Source organism: Stomoxys calcitrans, chromosome 5 (assembly GCF_963082655.1).
Source record: "Stomoxys calcitrans chromosome 5, idStoCalc2.1, whole genome shotgun sequence".
Taxonomy (NCBI): Eukaryota; Metazoa; Arthropoda; class Insecta; order Diptera; family Muscidae; genus Stomoxys; species Stomoxys calcitrans.
This window is the reverse complement of record NC_081556.1, coordinates 133,496,873-133,513,519: the sequence shown is the minus strand read 5'-3', so window position 1 is coordinate 133,513,519 and position 16,647 is coordinate 133,496,873. Positions and strand designations below refer to the sequence as shown.

Here is a 16,647-nt window from a genome sequence, read left to right as displayed (position 1 = left end):
CACCTACAAGAGTTTGACGAGGATCGCCACGTCCACATGAGATATGATGTGGTGGGGGAAATGCTGTCGTAACAAATTCATTGATGGTAGTGCTGTGGCTCCATCTGGCTGAAGTCACACGTTTCCGAAGTTAATTACTTTGAGGCTTGGAAATAAAAATTTCTGGAACAAGTTCTTGCAGCGAGCTATATTTACGGTACAGAGTTTTGATGGCCGTTAAAGTCCATTTCCACACTCCCAAAACGAGTTAACCCACAACAGAATCGAATTACGGCCAGGAATGAGTCTGCGAGGAGGAATTTCAAAGCGAGCGAGGAAGGCATGTTGCGTAGCAACAACTGAGCGACCGTTAGGAAAGAAGCTCTTGATGGAGAAGGCCCGCTTCTCCCTAGGCCAGCAAACAATGGCAACTGATTGGAGAGAGAAACAAACTTGGGGAATTCCCCCCTGTCAAACCTCCAAGTAAAGAATTGGGCATGAAAATTCTTGAGTTGAGTATAAAAGTATCCTCCCTATGCTATATACACTCGTTGCTGTCATCCCCCTAAGCGTATACGTAATGCAGTAATGCTTGAATGTCACTCATACGCTACCCCGGACAGTTGGCCTGTTTAAATAAAAATACACCATAAAAGTTATTACTTAAATTTCACATAAATTGTCGTTTATTTATTAATATTTATAATCAGATTTAATAAAATTAATTGATTTATTATACTTATTTAAATATCTTGCTGTCTGTTGGTTTTTTCATAATTTTTTTATATTTCTTTGATGTGTTTAATTTTTTGTTGTTGTTGTTTAATGCCAATTCTCTTAAATATTGGTATGTAATAAATGTTTGTGGGTATTTGTAATTAATTGGTTTTTTGTTTTTTATTTATTATTATTCTATAGAGAGAGAGAGATAGATAGCTGAGGAAATCAATGTCGATAGTAATAATGATGATAATAAAACACTAAATTAATTAATACTTAGTCACTACTTACTACAATGATAATTGCGATGCATTAAAATGTTTATTTTTTTATTTTTCTCATTTTTTTCGTGGGTGTATATTTATACGCACATAGCTGTGGACTACTTGTGTGGGTAAGGATAAGGGCTTGTAAAGGTATTTTTTGTTTCTTTTTTTTGTATAGAAATGCCATTACAAGCCGGGATGATGGAAATGTTTTTTTTTTAACATCATCAAGTGATGGATTTTTACAAAAGAGGATTATGAATTTTTTTATTTGTTAAATAAAAGTAGAAAGTAAAAGAAAATGGTTTAAAATATAAACAAAAATTAAACAAAAACTTTAATAAATTTTTTTCTTAAATTATACAAATTTTAGGCATTAAATACCCGAAAAGAATGGAAATTAATTTTTAAAAAATATTTTTTCTTTAATTAATTTTTTGTTTATTTATTTTTTTTTATAAATTATTAAATGGGAGTTAAGTATTCAACTCTTTTTGCTGTCTAACTATAACAAAACTTAAAACAAATAAGGCATGGTTTTTTTTGTTGTTGTTTATTGTTTTCTTAAAAAGAAACTCAAAAAACTTAATTAAGAACAAATACATTGGGCTCTAAGTAGAAAATAGTTTTTTTTATATTTCTTTCGTTATATATTCTTACTAACGAAACTGGTTTAAAAATAAAATGAAATGCCATCTTTGGTAACTTAATTCAATTATTAGCTAAAAAGGGGACTTTGTTTTATGTTTAAAATTTGAAACTACACTAAAATTTAATTAATTCATCGTGCAGCATCTTATATATAGGTATGTGCATCGCTTAACTGGGGCTTTTTCTTGGCGTCATGTCTCAAGTATTTGTATTATTTATAATTAATTTATGTATAGGACTTATTTGCATGCAAAATTATTTGTCAGTTTTTTATGAAGATTTTTCCTTTTGTTATACCTAAAAATTGCAAAAGTTTGTGTGTTTCATTTTTGTATTAATTTTTTATTTTTGTTTAACAATTCTACATATTTTTTAAGTTTATTATTTTATATTTCTAAAAAAAAAATTGGCTCGATTTCCTTGATTTTATTTTTTTTTGGGGAAAAAAGAATTTTTTATTAATTACAAAATGATTTTATTTCTTTTTTTATGATATGATTTATAGGATTTGTTAATGTTTTTTTGCTTCTTTTGTAAAATTGTTGTTGTTTAGTTTATAAACAATATTGCCTTCTTTTCTGGGTTTGTAGATGTGTGTGTGTCTTTGTGTGTATGGAGAAGTTGTCATTTAACATTCGTTAACCTTAATCACGTTCCTCGTATTTATGTACAAATGAATTTAAACCACTCAATTGGGGACATTGATTGGTATCGTACAAAGACATCTTAAGACGTTTACATTTGGCTCGTCGATTCTTAAACCAAAATTGGACATTTTTACTTTCCAAGCGGGGGAACTTTTGTCTGGAATTAAACGAGAAAACAAAAAACAAACAAAATTAATATATAGAATAGATTAGATATCAAGTTAAAATACACTTAAATGCTAAGTAAATTCTCCACTGTGCCTTCTTTTACACCAAATGCTAAGTTTTTGCAAATTTTGCCCACAGGCACAGGCAAACTTCTCACCTACCAATGAGTGCAGTCCGATTCAAGTTTTTAAGTACGCAGTCCGATTCAAGTGATAAGGGACCTGTTTGCAGTCCAATTCAAGGGGTTAAGGGCCTCCTTTTTATAGCCGAGTCCGAACGGCGTGCCGCAGTGCGACAACTCTTTGGAGAGAAATTTTACATGGCTTAGTACCTCACAAATGTTGCCAGCATTAGGAGGGAAAAACCACTGCTGAACATTTTTTTGTGATGGTCTCGCCAGGAATCGAACCCAGGCGTTCAGCGTCATAGGCGTCATGCTAACCTCTGCGCTTCGTTGGCCTCCTCCTTCTTTTACACCACCATATGAAATACAACTTTCTTATCAATTATACTTCTTTGCATTCACTAAGTTAAATTTTTTTTTTCGATCATCTTTTTATGGAACTACCATAAGTTATTCCCCCAGTTTCTGTTGTGTATAGATTTTTTCCATAATTCGTCATTTTTTTTCTCTTTCGAGACAAGCTCAGTGATCGGAGATGCAAATGGAAAAGCCAAACCAAAGATAGCAACACACACCAACCACTAAGGGACGCGTTTCGTCTTTGGTTAGAAGACTTTTCAACCATATTAGGCCGTGCGTTGGTATGTTGTATTTCAATCGTATTGATAGCGAAAACGCATATATGATACAATTACCACATTAACCAAACTCGAAAACCCTGTCTATAAGCTGTACTTTTCCCAATGCATGTATTTTTGTGTAGTGACAGACATTCTTTCTGTGACAAATTACACTTCTTCCGTACTACAAAAAAACTTGAAAAATGAAAAGTTCGGCAGAGCCCTGCCAGGATTCGAACCTGGGCACACGGAGCAACAGCGAGAGCCATTGCCGTTGTCTTAGCGTTCGGAGCCATCAATACAACTTCTAACAGATGCATAAAATCATTTGTAGTACGGAAGAAGTGTAATTTGTCACAGAAAGAATGTCTGTCATTACACAAAAATACATGCATTGGGAAAAGTACAGCTAATAGATAGGCTTGTTGAGTGTGGTTAATGGTATCTAGGTGGCGCTTAACTTTGAATCACCACAAATAGGTTAATTGGTCCATCATGGCAATATGGTACTCAAATGAAAGGTATTTGAGAGTTGAAAAGGAATACTGTTTTGGGGCCAAGTGTTTGTGGGTAAACCCTAAAGCCCCCCTTGGTTGAAAAAGTCGTCTAACCAAAGACGAAACGCGTCCCATATTGGTTGCTATCTTTGGCTTCCCTTTTCCATTTACATCTCCGATCATTTACATCTCCGATATATTCTCAAATAGTCCATATATTGTCGTGATTAGTCTCTATATCCACATGCGGGCGGTTCTTTTTGGGGTAGGGATGGTACCTCTGACATTTCGCATTTGTAAAATTTGTGCTATACACCCAAATACCTTTCATCTAAGCCCAAAATTACCTTGCACACTTGCAAATTTGCAAATTTCGCCCATGAACATGCCACTAAGAAACAGCCCGGTTCAAGTTTAAGCTCAATGATTAGGGGCCTCCTTTTTTTAGCCTAATCCGAACGGCTTGCCGCAGTTCGACAACTCTTTGGAGAGAAATTTTACGTGGCTTAGTACCTCACAAATGTTGCCAGCATTTGGAGGGGAAAACCACCACTGAAAAATTTTTTTAGGATGGTCTCGCCAGGATTCGAACCCAGGCGTTCGGCGTCATAAGCGGACATGTTACCAATTACTTAGGTAGATAAATATGTATGGGTTGGAGGGGCTGGGGCTCGTTCTTTACTCCCAAAACCTCTCATTTGAGCCCCATATCGATATGTTCGGCAAATAAGTTCAGTTAAGGGGGTGCTTTAGGGTTTGCCCACAAACACTTGGCCCCAAAACAATATTCCTTTTCTACTCTCAAATACCTTTAATTTGAGTCGCATATTGCCATGATAGGCCGAATAACCTATTTGTGGTGATTTAAGGTTAAGGGCCATTTAGATACCATGCCACAAATTTTAATGCCATTTTCCTAATCAACTCCCCAATTGTTTTCATTTGAGTCCCATATAGCCGTGTTCAGCTAATATGCCCATTTGGGGGTCTTGGAGGGATTTGGGGGTGGGGAAATCATCCAATACATGAACTTAATATTTTTGCCATATTCCTAATCTACCCCCGAATGCCTTGCATTGAAGTCTCATATTGACATGAACGTCCAATATGTCTTTTTGGGGAAGCTTTGGGGAGTTGGGGCTGCCCGCTGGCTACTTAGACTTAAATTTTAAGACCATATTCATTTGATACCCATACTATACCGATCAGTGCACTTTTAATTTTGGGTAGTTTTTTTTGGGAAGGGAAGGTCAATGAAGAGGGTTCTCCTTTTTATAGCCGATTCCGAAAGGCGTGCCGCAGTGCGAAACCACATTAGAAAGAAGTTTATACATTGTCAGTGCCTCACAAATATTGCCAGCGTTAGGAGGGAAAAGCCATCGCTGAAAATTTTGTAGGATTCGAACCCAGACATTCAGCGTCATAGCCGGACATGCTAACCTCTGCGCTATGGTGGTCTCCGATCCAGACCGATCTGGGCCATATTATATACGGTTGTCGAAAAGCATAACACAGCCCACTGTGCGTAATTAGGTGATAATTGCTGCTTCTATGGGTCCAAGAACTTAAATAAGGACACTGATATATATTGCAGCTATATTCATGAACCTATATGACCCATAGCCATACTTCACCGATACACCTTCTCTCGGCGGTAGTCACAACTCTTAAAGGGCTTCTCCTCTTCCTAGTTGAGCTAATGGAAATTTTTCAACTAGGAAGAGGGGAAGCCCTTAAAGCGTTGTGACTACCGCCGAGAGAAGGAGTAGCGGTGGAGTATGGGTATGAGTCATATGGGTTCATGTTCCGTAGTGACTTTCAACAACTGTGCCAAGTACGGTTCAAATCGGTCTAAAACCTGATATAGCTCCCATAGAAACCGATTTCACCAGAATATATTGCCTACAATGCATATCACAACGACTGCTTTGTACGCCAACTTCACATATTAACCATGGTTATAATCAGGTCTAATCATTTGATAGGGCGGTCCTCATGGCTCTGGTCATCTCTAGGGCACTCGTTACGGTCAGTCATGACATGCTTTTGGAGGACATCGTAAACAGGTCCCTTCAGCCTGGCCTAAGACATTGGATTACAAATTATTTGTATGGTCGCCAGTCGGTTGTTGAACTTAAAGGACTTTTAAGCTCCCCATACCTAAATATTTCTGATGATGATACTCTTACCAAGGGTTGGTGTGGAGTATCTCATGCGGTTTTTATTTTTCCGTTGCATAAAACTTTCGATCATAACCTTGGAAGAGAAATTAAGAAAATGCACCCGACAAAATTCTTACAGAGTCAGCATTGATGCCAGCGTTTTTTATGTGTGTCCGCATTGTGAATTGAGGCTACACGACACACACCGACAGGCTCCAAAATACTTTTCCTTTAAAGTGTATATCAGATTCATTTTTATACCCACCACCATATGATGGGGGTATGCTAATTTAGTCATTCTTTTTGTAACATCTCGAAATATTTCTGTCCGTCTGTCGAAATCACGATTGAGGTCGAACGCGTAAAGCTATCCTAATATTGGTGTATTGCAAATGGGTGATATCGGTTCAGATTTAGATATAGCTCCCATATAAACCGATTTCCTGATTTGATTCCTTGAGTCCCTGAAAGCCGCACATTTTGTCCGATTTGACTGAAATTTTGCATGTGGTGTTCCGACATGACTTCCTTACTCGGGTTTTTTGCAGGCTTCAGTTGCGGGATAACTCTGCCCCTTTTCCAGGGGCAATGTATACGACTCCCGGTATATCCAAATTGTTCAGAATCAGTGTAGAGATTCGTCCTGTATCCTGTGATGTTTTTCCATTGGCTTGGATATTACGAGTTAAGCGTATAGCTCTCCTCCTTGCCTAGTCACTCTTGGAATGCCTAATAAATATTCGAATGGTTGCATAACCGAGCGCATCGTTTCCGATCAGTCACTGGTTCGTCTCCAAAAGGTCCCGTCATCGCTTCAGCAGGGATTCGAAATTGACCTTACAGTATACCACTGCTTGGCAATGCCGGGGCCTAAGTTATATTGCCTCAAGTGCTCTAACCATAAATTCCTCTTATTTTTGTTGATCACCCTACTGATTTCCAGATTCAGTTCCCCGATTCTGGGGTCAGCAGGACCGGAGCAGCGTATCTCATCACGATCGTCTGCGGTTACTACTGCCTCTCCGGCAAATTTGTTCGCATTTGGGTTACTCTACCGGCTAGAATAAAGCGTACGTCAACTGTTTCAATGATGTCTCGAAATTTCTTCTCAGCAACACACATCTGAGAAAGATGGCAGCTGACTGAAGGTGTGATTGATATACTCTCTGAAGCCTTCCCAATCGGCTTCGGAGGTTATACAATCGGATAGTCGATCAATGGCGAGAATTATTGGGATAACCATGGTTATAATCAGGTCTAATCATTTGATAGGGCGGTCCTCATGGCTCTGGTCATCTCTAGGGCACTCGTTACGGTCAGTCATGACATGCTTTTGGAGGACATCGTAAACAGGTCCCTTCAGCCTGGCCTAAGACATTGGATTACAAATTATTTGTATGGTCGCCAGTCGGTTGTTGAACTTAAAGGACTTTTAAGCTCCCCATACCTAAATATTTCTGATGATGATACTCTTACCAAGGGTTGGTGTGGAGTATCTCACGCGGTTTTTATTTTTCCGTTGCATAAAACTTTCGATCATAACCTTGGAAGAGAAATTAAGAAAATGCACCCGACAAAATTCTTACAGAGTCAGCATTGATGCCAGCGTTTTTTATGTGTGTCCGCATTGTGAATTGAGGCTACACGACACACACCGACAGGCTCCAAAATACTTTTCCTTTAAAGTGTATATCAGATTCATTTTTATACCCACCACCATATGATGGGGGTATTTTTTTTTTTTTTTTTTTAATGCAGTTTTATTACGACTGAGTTTGCACTCATCTAGTAATTTAATGTTAACAATACATATTCAATACTAGAATAGTTAACCTAGTATATAACATTTTAATGAGAAGTAGTTCAATAACTATACTCTAATTGTGTACAATCAAGGGAGTTTATGTGGCTAAATCTAAGGGTAAAGTTCTTTGAAGTCGCCTTGTGCTGGAATAGTTGCTGACAATATTGTTCAAGTCACTGTTTATATGACTTTGTAGCTTGAGGACATGTTTTTGTGCGTTGATATGAATTTCTTCAGCGATGGTTTTTACTCCCAAGTCCCGATGCAGGTCATTGTTGCGTATGAACCAAGGGGCGTTTACCATAGTACGTAGTATTTTATTTTGGGTCTTCTGTATAATATCCACCTCCTTCTTTGCAGCACAGCCCCACAGCTGTATGCCGTAACACCATATAGGTTTAATTGTTTGATTGTAAATCAGCAGTTTATTTTTAAGTGATATTCTACTATCCACTAATATCCAGTATACTTGACTGAATTTCATTTTAACTTCTTTGTTCTTTATCTTCACATGTTCTTTCCATTTTAGTTTTGTATCTAGGGTCATGCCAAGATATTTTGCTTTATTCACGAAAGGTACCACAGTGCCATTTAGATAAAGTGGAGTTTGAAGTATCTGTTTATTTGTAAACACAATGTGCGTTGATTTACTTTCGTTTAAATGCATTCTCCATTTTTTCATCCAGCTTAAAATACTGGAAAGAATAACTTGGAGCTTGTTTGTGGCTTCTTTTTCAGTGTCCGCAGTGGTGAGGACCGCCGTATCATCAGCAAAGGTTGCAATGGTTGCATCAGGAGATGTTGGAATATCTCTCGTATATAAGAGGTATAGTATTGGGCCTAAGACACTCCCTTGTGGGACACCAGCTCGAATTGGCCTCAGATTTGAGTATTGGGTTTCAATTTTTACTCGAAAGTGGCGATGGGTTAAGTAGGAAGCCAGAATTTGATAATACTCATGTGGTAGATCATTATGTAGTTTGCACAAAAGCCCTTCATGCCAGACCTTATCAAATGCTTGCCCAACATCCAAAAATACTGTTGAACAAACGCGCTTATCTTCAATAGCTTTTTCTGCTACATCTACGATGCGGTGAACCTGTTGAATGGTTGAATGTGCAGTTCGAAATCCAAATTGATGGCTTGGGATGAGACGTCTATTTGTTATTAGTGGTACAAGTCTCTTTAAGAGCAGTTTTTCGAATATTTTCGACATAACAGGTAGCAGAGATATAGGCCGATATGAGGTTATTTGATGGTCTGGTTTGCCAGGTTTCGGGATTATAATAATTTCGGCTACTTTCCATTCTAGTGGAACATACTGCAGTCGGAAACATGCGTTTATAATAAATAATAGATTTTTTAGAGCTGTAGCTGGAAGCTTTTTAAATATCTGTCCTGTTATTAAATCGTAACCAGGCGCTTTTTTAGCACTTATATCTTTTGCTATTACATTCTCCAACTCCCTTAGTGTGGCTGGTTTGATTGTGAGATGGTCCGATTTTTGGGTTTTGCTGGTACCTTCGTTATTAGATCTGTCTTCCAGTGGTTTAAATATATTATAGAAATGATCTGCAAATAATTCAGCTTTTTCATCAGCTTTACGAATCCATGTTCCATCGACGTTTTTGATTGGAGGCATTTTTGGTGAAGCTTGGTTGAATTGCTTCGTTGCTTTCCACAAACTGTAGTTGGTTGCTTTGGTTGAAGACAAGTTTTCTAGGTGCGACGACATAGTTTTATTTTTAGATTCACTTGTTAATTTCTTAAGATCATTAACAAGACGGTTTAAGGCGGCTTTATTTTCTGCCGTCCTTTCTCTTTGCCACTTCTTTCGTGCTTTTCTTTTCTTTGATAATAAAATTCTTATTTCTTTCGGAAACGTAGGCGTATGATATATTTTATTCAAATTTTGGGTAGGAGTACTTTCCCATGCAGAAATTTGAATGGCTTCAATAAATTTCGCTAGCTCTTCATCAATTTGGGCTTCTGTCTTGAGACTGGTATTTAAATGTATTTTCTCCGATAAAGTATATTTGAAAAAGTGCCAGTTTGTTTTTTTGTTTATAAGAAAATTTGGAGGATCCATTTCAATGGCGCTGTCACTTACAGTCAGTATTACAGCAGAATGATCAGATGATGATAACGCTTCTGAGTTTTCAATAAACACATAATTTTTAGGTATATTTTTTATGATGAAAAAATCAATCAAGTCAGGTATAAGATTTCCGTTCGAAGGCCAATACGTTGGTTTGTTTCCCGAATATATCTCGCATTTAAGAGATCTACATGCTTTGTATAGTTCACATCCCTTTGGAGAAGTGAGTCTTGAACCCCAGACTTTATTTTTAGCATTAAAATCGCCACCCATCACGAAATGGTTGTTACATTTTTTCAATGTTTCTATATACTGTTCACTTTTAATATTGTGCCTTGGAGGAGAATATAGTGCGCAAATTTTGAAATAGTTGTTGTGTTTAAGTTGAACCGATACGCACGCTATTTGAAACATGACGTCCTCAATCTTTTGCTCCTCTTGATGTTTGATATTTTCTTTTATTATGACCGAAGCTCCTCCCCTGGGTTTTAAGGAAGGATGAAAGGCGTTATAGATCTTATAACCTTTGATAGTTGCAAACGAGTTTTTAATTAAATGGCTCTCTGATATGAGTAGTATATCAATTTTTTCATCATATAGAAAACATTCAATTTCATTTAATCGGCGCAATAAACCATTGCAATTCCATGTAGCGATTCGTAGCATAGCCATTATTGTGGATTAGAATTAATTGAATTAACGACTATAGCGTTTAATTTATCAATCAATTTTTCACTCAGCTTAGCTTGGAAATCTAAGCGTTGATTAATTTTTTCCATGTTTTTCAATATTACACCCAGTATTGTTGGGGTTTCTTCATAAGAAGCATTCAAATTTTTGGCGTCTAATACACCAGAGTAGCTCTTTGTTTGAGAGATTTGGCGACTTGTAGCTTGCACTGACTGCTGCAATGTTTGTTGGTTGGATGTTTGAATTTGTAATTGTATCGGATTTTGGAGTACTTGCTGGTTTGCTCCGTTATTTGAGACGAGAGGTTCCACATTATGTTTATTTGTATGGATATCTTTGACGGATCGAGATTTATTTCTGAGTTTTTGAAGCTCTTTTGCAACTTCACAACCTCTATAACTGGCAGGATGATTACCTTTGCAGTTAATGCATTTAGGAACTATAGATTTTGGCATTTCGCAATTTTCTGTGTCATGTTTTCCTGCACATTTTACACATCTTGCTTCCCTCTGGCAATAGCTTTTGGTGTGATTGAAGCCTTGACAGCGTTTACACTGGGGTATTAGTTTTGTTTGAGGTCTTACTGCTTCAATTTTAACTTTTATTTTAAGGATATTTGTTATTTTAAAGATTTCATCTATATTGTCGTCTTTATGGAAAGTTACTCGGAAAATAGGAAGATTTCTGTATCGATAGGAACTGCTATTTTCTACTCGTTCTTTCTTTAAAAGGTTGACGGCATCTAAAGGTTTAAAGCCCTTTTCTTGAAGATCTTGCATTATATCTTCCTTTGTACAAGTGTGGTGGAGACCACGTATAATGACCTTATTTGGCCTTTCGTTTTTATTTTCGTATGTGAACCATTCAGTTTTCATTGCGTTCAATGTTTGTGACAAGTTTCTGTAATCAGTAGGTGAATTCGTGTTAATCTTCCATACATTATTGTTCAAAGCTGTGATTGTGAAATCATGTACTTGAGCAGATTTAATTAATTTCTTAATCTCTTCAAAACTTGTAATGCCAACAATATTTATAGGGGGCGGTTTATCTGCCCTACCATCTTTTGTTTCGGATCTCTCGATATTATTTTCTTTTTCTATTTGTGTTTGCTGTGATTCGCTGGTGTTATCTTTTTTAGTTTTGGATTTGTTCCTCTTACTTCTTTGAACAATCCAGTTTGTCTCTCTTTCCAATTCTTCTTCATCAGTTACATACTGATGAACTAAACCACGTTCGACTATAGATTCGTCTTGGGCTTGGTTTTGTGGTCTATCAGTATATTGGACAGTATTTACCATATCATTAGCGTCCATGAATTGACTATCTTTTTTATTTAAAAGTTGTTCTTTTAGAACTATATTCTCTTGCTTTATATTTTGCAATTCAGCAAGTATGCAATCAATAGTGTGCTGCATTTCATGTATTTGCTGCTTTAGCATGATATTCTCATTTTGAATTATTTGGATTCGGTTTCCTCTAAAAGGAGTCCCCCCGCCTGGAGGCGGGTTATTTAAGTCCATTTAAATTTTCAAATATAAAGACCGTTAATAACAGGGTGACAAGATGATGTAAATAACAAGTAGTAATGAACACCACCACAATTACTGTACCCAATAAATCTGGCAACACCGTTCCACATCACAACGTGTGACGAGATCAGCTGCTGTTTGTTTTGTTTTCTGATCACAAAGGACAGATATAGTTTATTTTGAGTTGTTTTTAAGATAAATTTGTGTAAATTTGTCTATTATAACACTTTATTTTTAAAGTTTTTGGCAAAAAATATCGCCTTTTAAGCTCGCCGGGCACAATCCGGACGTTCACAGAATGCCGAATGCACACCACCACGAACGGGCGAATATTTTGGAAATAGTTCCTGAGGCTTTGGTAAGTCCTTTTTATGCATAAACTTGTACACACACGGAGCGGTTTGATATCACGTCCACTTAGTACAATGCACGTCCACTTAGTGATGGGGGTATGCTAATTTAGTCATTCTTTTTGTAACATCTCGAAATATTTCTGTCCGTCTGTCGAAATCACGATTGAGGTCGAACGCGTAAAGCTATCCTAATATTGGTGTATTGCAAATGGGTGATATCGGTTCAGATTTAGATATAGCTCCCATATAAACCGATTTCCTGATTTGATTCCTTGAGTCCCTGAAAGCCGCACATTTTGTCCGATTTGACTGAAATTTTGCATGTGGTGTTCCGACATGACTTCCTTACTCGGGTTTTTTGCAGGCTTCAGTTGCGGGATAACTCTGCCCCTTTTCCAGGGGCAATGTATACGACTCCCGGTATATCCAAATTGTTCAGAATCAGTGTAGAGATTCGTCCTGTATCCTGTGATGTTTTTCCATTGGCTTGGATATTACGAGTTAAGCGTATAGCTCTCCTCCTTGCCTAGTCACTCTTGGAATGCCTAATAAATATTCGAATGGTTGCATAACCGAGCGCATCGTTTCCGATCAGTCACTGGTTCGTCTCCAAAAGGTCCCGTCATCGCTTCAGCAGGGATTCGAAATTGACCTTACAGTATACCACTGCTTGGCAATGCCGGGGCCTAAGTTATATTGCCTCAAGTGCTCTAACCATAAATTCCTCTTATTTTTGTTGATCACCCTACTGATTTCCAGATTCAGTTCCCCGATTCTGGGGTCAGCAGGACCGGAGCAGCGTATCTCATCACGATCGTCTGCGGTTACTACTGCCTCTCCGGCAAATTTGTTCGCATTTGGGTTACTCTACCGGCTAGAATAAAGCGTACGTCAACTGTTTCAATGATGTCTCGAAATTTCTTCTCAGCAACACACATCTGAGAAAGATGGCAGCTGACTGAAGGTGTGATTGATATACTCTCTGAAGCCTTCCCAATCGGCTTCGGAGGTTATACAATCGGATAGTCGATCAATGGCGAGAATTATTGGGATATGGCCCGATCGCATTAAAATGACGGCTTGCCAGCAGACGTCACACAGTGGGAGAAAATTGAAAAAAATTAGTAAAGAATATGCCGCGTGAAAACGGACAGAGATACCTCTTCGACATTTGAAATGGTTTGAGCAGAGGTGTTAGGTGCTGAGGTAGAGGTGTTGTAGGGATTTTTGAAAAAAAGGAGTTTTAAAAATCGAAATACAAATGCATATTTGACAGCCCGAACAATTTTTCGTAGTGCCGAGGTGAACAACTTTTTGCCCAGTGACTCCCCGACAACCTAAAAATTGCACACGATCTCGCTCACACCTCGGCTATAACTATTTTCAAAGAGATATCTCTACCCGTTGTCACACTGCACAGTTTTTGCATTTTTTTTCAATTTTCTCCCACTGTGCGTCATTTACTAGACCAGGTGATAGAGTTGAGATGTCTAGTGAGCTGCTGCAATTGCTTATAATTCTGGTGGGGGAGTTTGTGCAAAACATGAAGTTGTCAGTCTGCTCCTCTAAAGCTATGCCCTCTGGTCTTAATGTAAGGGAGTGTAGAATCTGACTGCTACCCTACAAAAAGTGGACACTTTACCCATAACCTCAAAGATTCCCATTTATCTGATTTAGAACCACTAACAGATACTGTGTTTATATGAGCACAGACTCATACAATGCTCATTTTATAAAATACTCTACAAATTCTACAAAATTTCCCTTGCGATGTTTTTTTTTTGTTCTTTTCTCAACTCACCTATAGGGCATGGTATTCAAATCCTCCGTGTACTTCAGTATCAAACTATGCGATGGATGTGTATTCATGGCAAACCATTGCTCCAATTTTGGCACCTCGGTCACTGGGTCAATAAATGTACGATTCCTTTTGCGCCGCTCCTCACTAGAGATGTTCGAGAGGTTCAAACCGCCACCAGCCATTAAAGCGTTGGGTGGCATACCAGCCGCCGCTGCAGCAGCTGCTGCATGATGAGCCGCCGCAGCATGGGGATGAGCTGCAGCCGCGGCCGCTTGTCCAAAACCGGGCATATAGTGGCTCATGTACATAAACGATTGGGAGAACATATTATTTGGCACCATGGTAAAGGGTAAATCTTTGCGTTGGGCAGCAGCAACCATGGGATTACTCATGTCCGGCGAGGGTGAACGAAAGCCATCCAAATGGCTGGCATCGTTGTCATCGTCATCGTCATCCATATCGAGATCTTCATCATCATCCTTGGAAGAGGAGGCCTTGGGCGATGAGGGACGTGAGGCATTGTGGGAATTATCCAAAGATGGATTGTTGTTAATGCTGCTGTTGTTGTTATTCATAGAATTGGAAGAATTGTTATTGGTTTCGCTATCGTTGCGCTGCTGATCTTCATCATCGTCAATGTGGGTCGCATCTTCGGCGGCTGCTGCACCCGAAGTACCACTGGCATGACCCTCCTCATTGTTGGTTTTCTCTTTGTTATTGCTTGATGAACCATCGTATTTGTCTCTATCCTCATAGCAACGCGACTGGGAACGATCATTTTGGGAGCGATCGTCATTGAGATTATCCGGCTTAGATTCGCTCTCATTCAAAGTGGAATTTCGATTGCTAGTGTCATTGTGTAAAATGCTTTTATTAAGGTCTCCCACATCGGGTGATGACTCCTGATGACGCTCATGAATGGTTAAGGAGAGCGGCAATTGTGGCGAATTGGGGCGACTTTGATCATCATCCAAGTCATCCGAATGCTGGGACATGGTATCAATATCTTCCGATTTCAAACTCAAAGGACTCTTGAGGAAATCATTGGACAAGGACAAATTGCCCATGCTGGAACCTATCATTTGCTGTTGACTGCTCATGCTACCCGTGCTGCTGCCACCCGACGTTTGTCCCAATTGACTGTGCTGGCCCAAATAGCCATTCATGGCAGCCTGCATGGCGCCAAAGCCACCGCGCATTTCAGCGCGTTTTTGAGCTGCCCGGGCATTCTTAAACCAGTAGACCACATTGTTGACATCCAAGGGCTTGCGTCCTCGGCGTGACTCCAAGGCATTCAGTTGCACCACATAGGCCTGTATCTGCTGTCGCGATGGATGGGGATTCTCTTGGAACCATTTCTGTAGACGGGGTAATTCCATTTCTGGATCAAAACTTGTGCGCATGCGTGTCTTTTGATTGGAAAACTGAGAATGCGATAAGCTGGCATGATGATGCATGCTGGCATGCATGGCCGGATGTACCATCATGTTGGCATGATGTGAAGTCGGTGTGCCGGGCATAACACCACCCGCATGATGACTATTGGAATCGTTCAGTAATAGCGATTCACGTGACGCACTAATACTGCTTGGCACATTGGGCCCACTCACCGATGAGGCGGCATGAAGACCTGCTTGTGCCGCTGCGGCTGCAGCAGCAGCAGCTGCCAGCGCTGCTGTGCCCATATTGTGTTCGATTTCATTATTAACCCCTGCGGGGGGAGCACCCATGAACGGCAGCAGTTTGGGTGTCATTGAGGCCTGGGGGGAGAGCTGATTGGACCACCATTGATCGAATTTGCGGCGCAACTCTTCGGGCATATCGCCGCCGGGAAATGCAAAAGGATTCTGATATGAACTGCGACAGATTTGTGAGAGGGTCACCTGGAAAGGAAAAAAGGGTCAGTGAGCAAAAAAGTTTAAAATTTTCTTATAAATATAATTTAAGCAAAAATTTGTATACAAAATAAATAATTTCACCAAACAAGTTTCAATAAAATCCCCTAAGAAATGTAATTTTTATATAATTTTTATTAAATTTTTATGAGGTTTTGTAGAAAACTTTTACAAAATTATTGTAAAATTTAAAAAAAATTTTAAAAAATTTTATAAAATTTTAAAAAAATTTATAAGATTTTAAAAAAATTTTATAAAATTTTAAAAAAAATTTATAAAATTTTAAAACATTTTTAAAAATTTTTTATAAAATTTTAAAAAAATTTAAAAAATTTTTATAAAATAAAAAAAAAATTTATAAAAAAAATTATATAAAAATTTTTATAAAATTTTGAAAAATTTTTACACAATTTTGAAAAATTTTTATTAAATTTTAAAAAAAATTTAAAAAATTTTAAAAAAATTTTATAAAATAAAAAAAATAAATTTTTATAAAATTTATATATATGTAAAATTTAAAAAAAAAAAATTGAAAAATTTTTATAACATTTTGAAAAATTTTTATAACATTTTGAAAAAATTTTATAAACTTGTAAAAAAATTTATAAAATTTTAAAAAATTTTAATAAAATTTGTAAAAATT

At 37.9% G+C, this 16,647-nt stretch overlaps 1 protein-coding gene across 3 annotated transcripts in view; it reads right to left on the bottom strand.

The window, feature by feature from the left end:
• Positions 1-748: 748 nt before the first annotated feature.
• LOC106084878 (uncharacterized) overlaps positions 749-16,647 on the bottom strand; it is a 394,885-nt gene continuing 378,986 nt past the window's right edge. For 2 of the 3 annotated variants that reach the window (XM_059369493.1, XM_059369494.1), the window contains exons 4-5: positions 14,110-15,992; positions 752-2,420 (exon numbers count right to left, since the gene is read on the bottom strand). In XM_059369493.1, coding sequence (XP_059225476.1) covers positions 2,261-2,420; positions 14,110-15,992 — 2,043 coding nt within the window. In that variant the 3' untranslated portion in view covers positions 752-2,260. Of the gene's footprint in view, positions 2,421-14,109; positions 15,993-16,647 lie in introns of all 3 variants that reach the window. The other variant, XM_059369492.1, reaches the window with a different exon arrangement.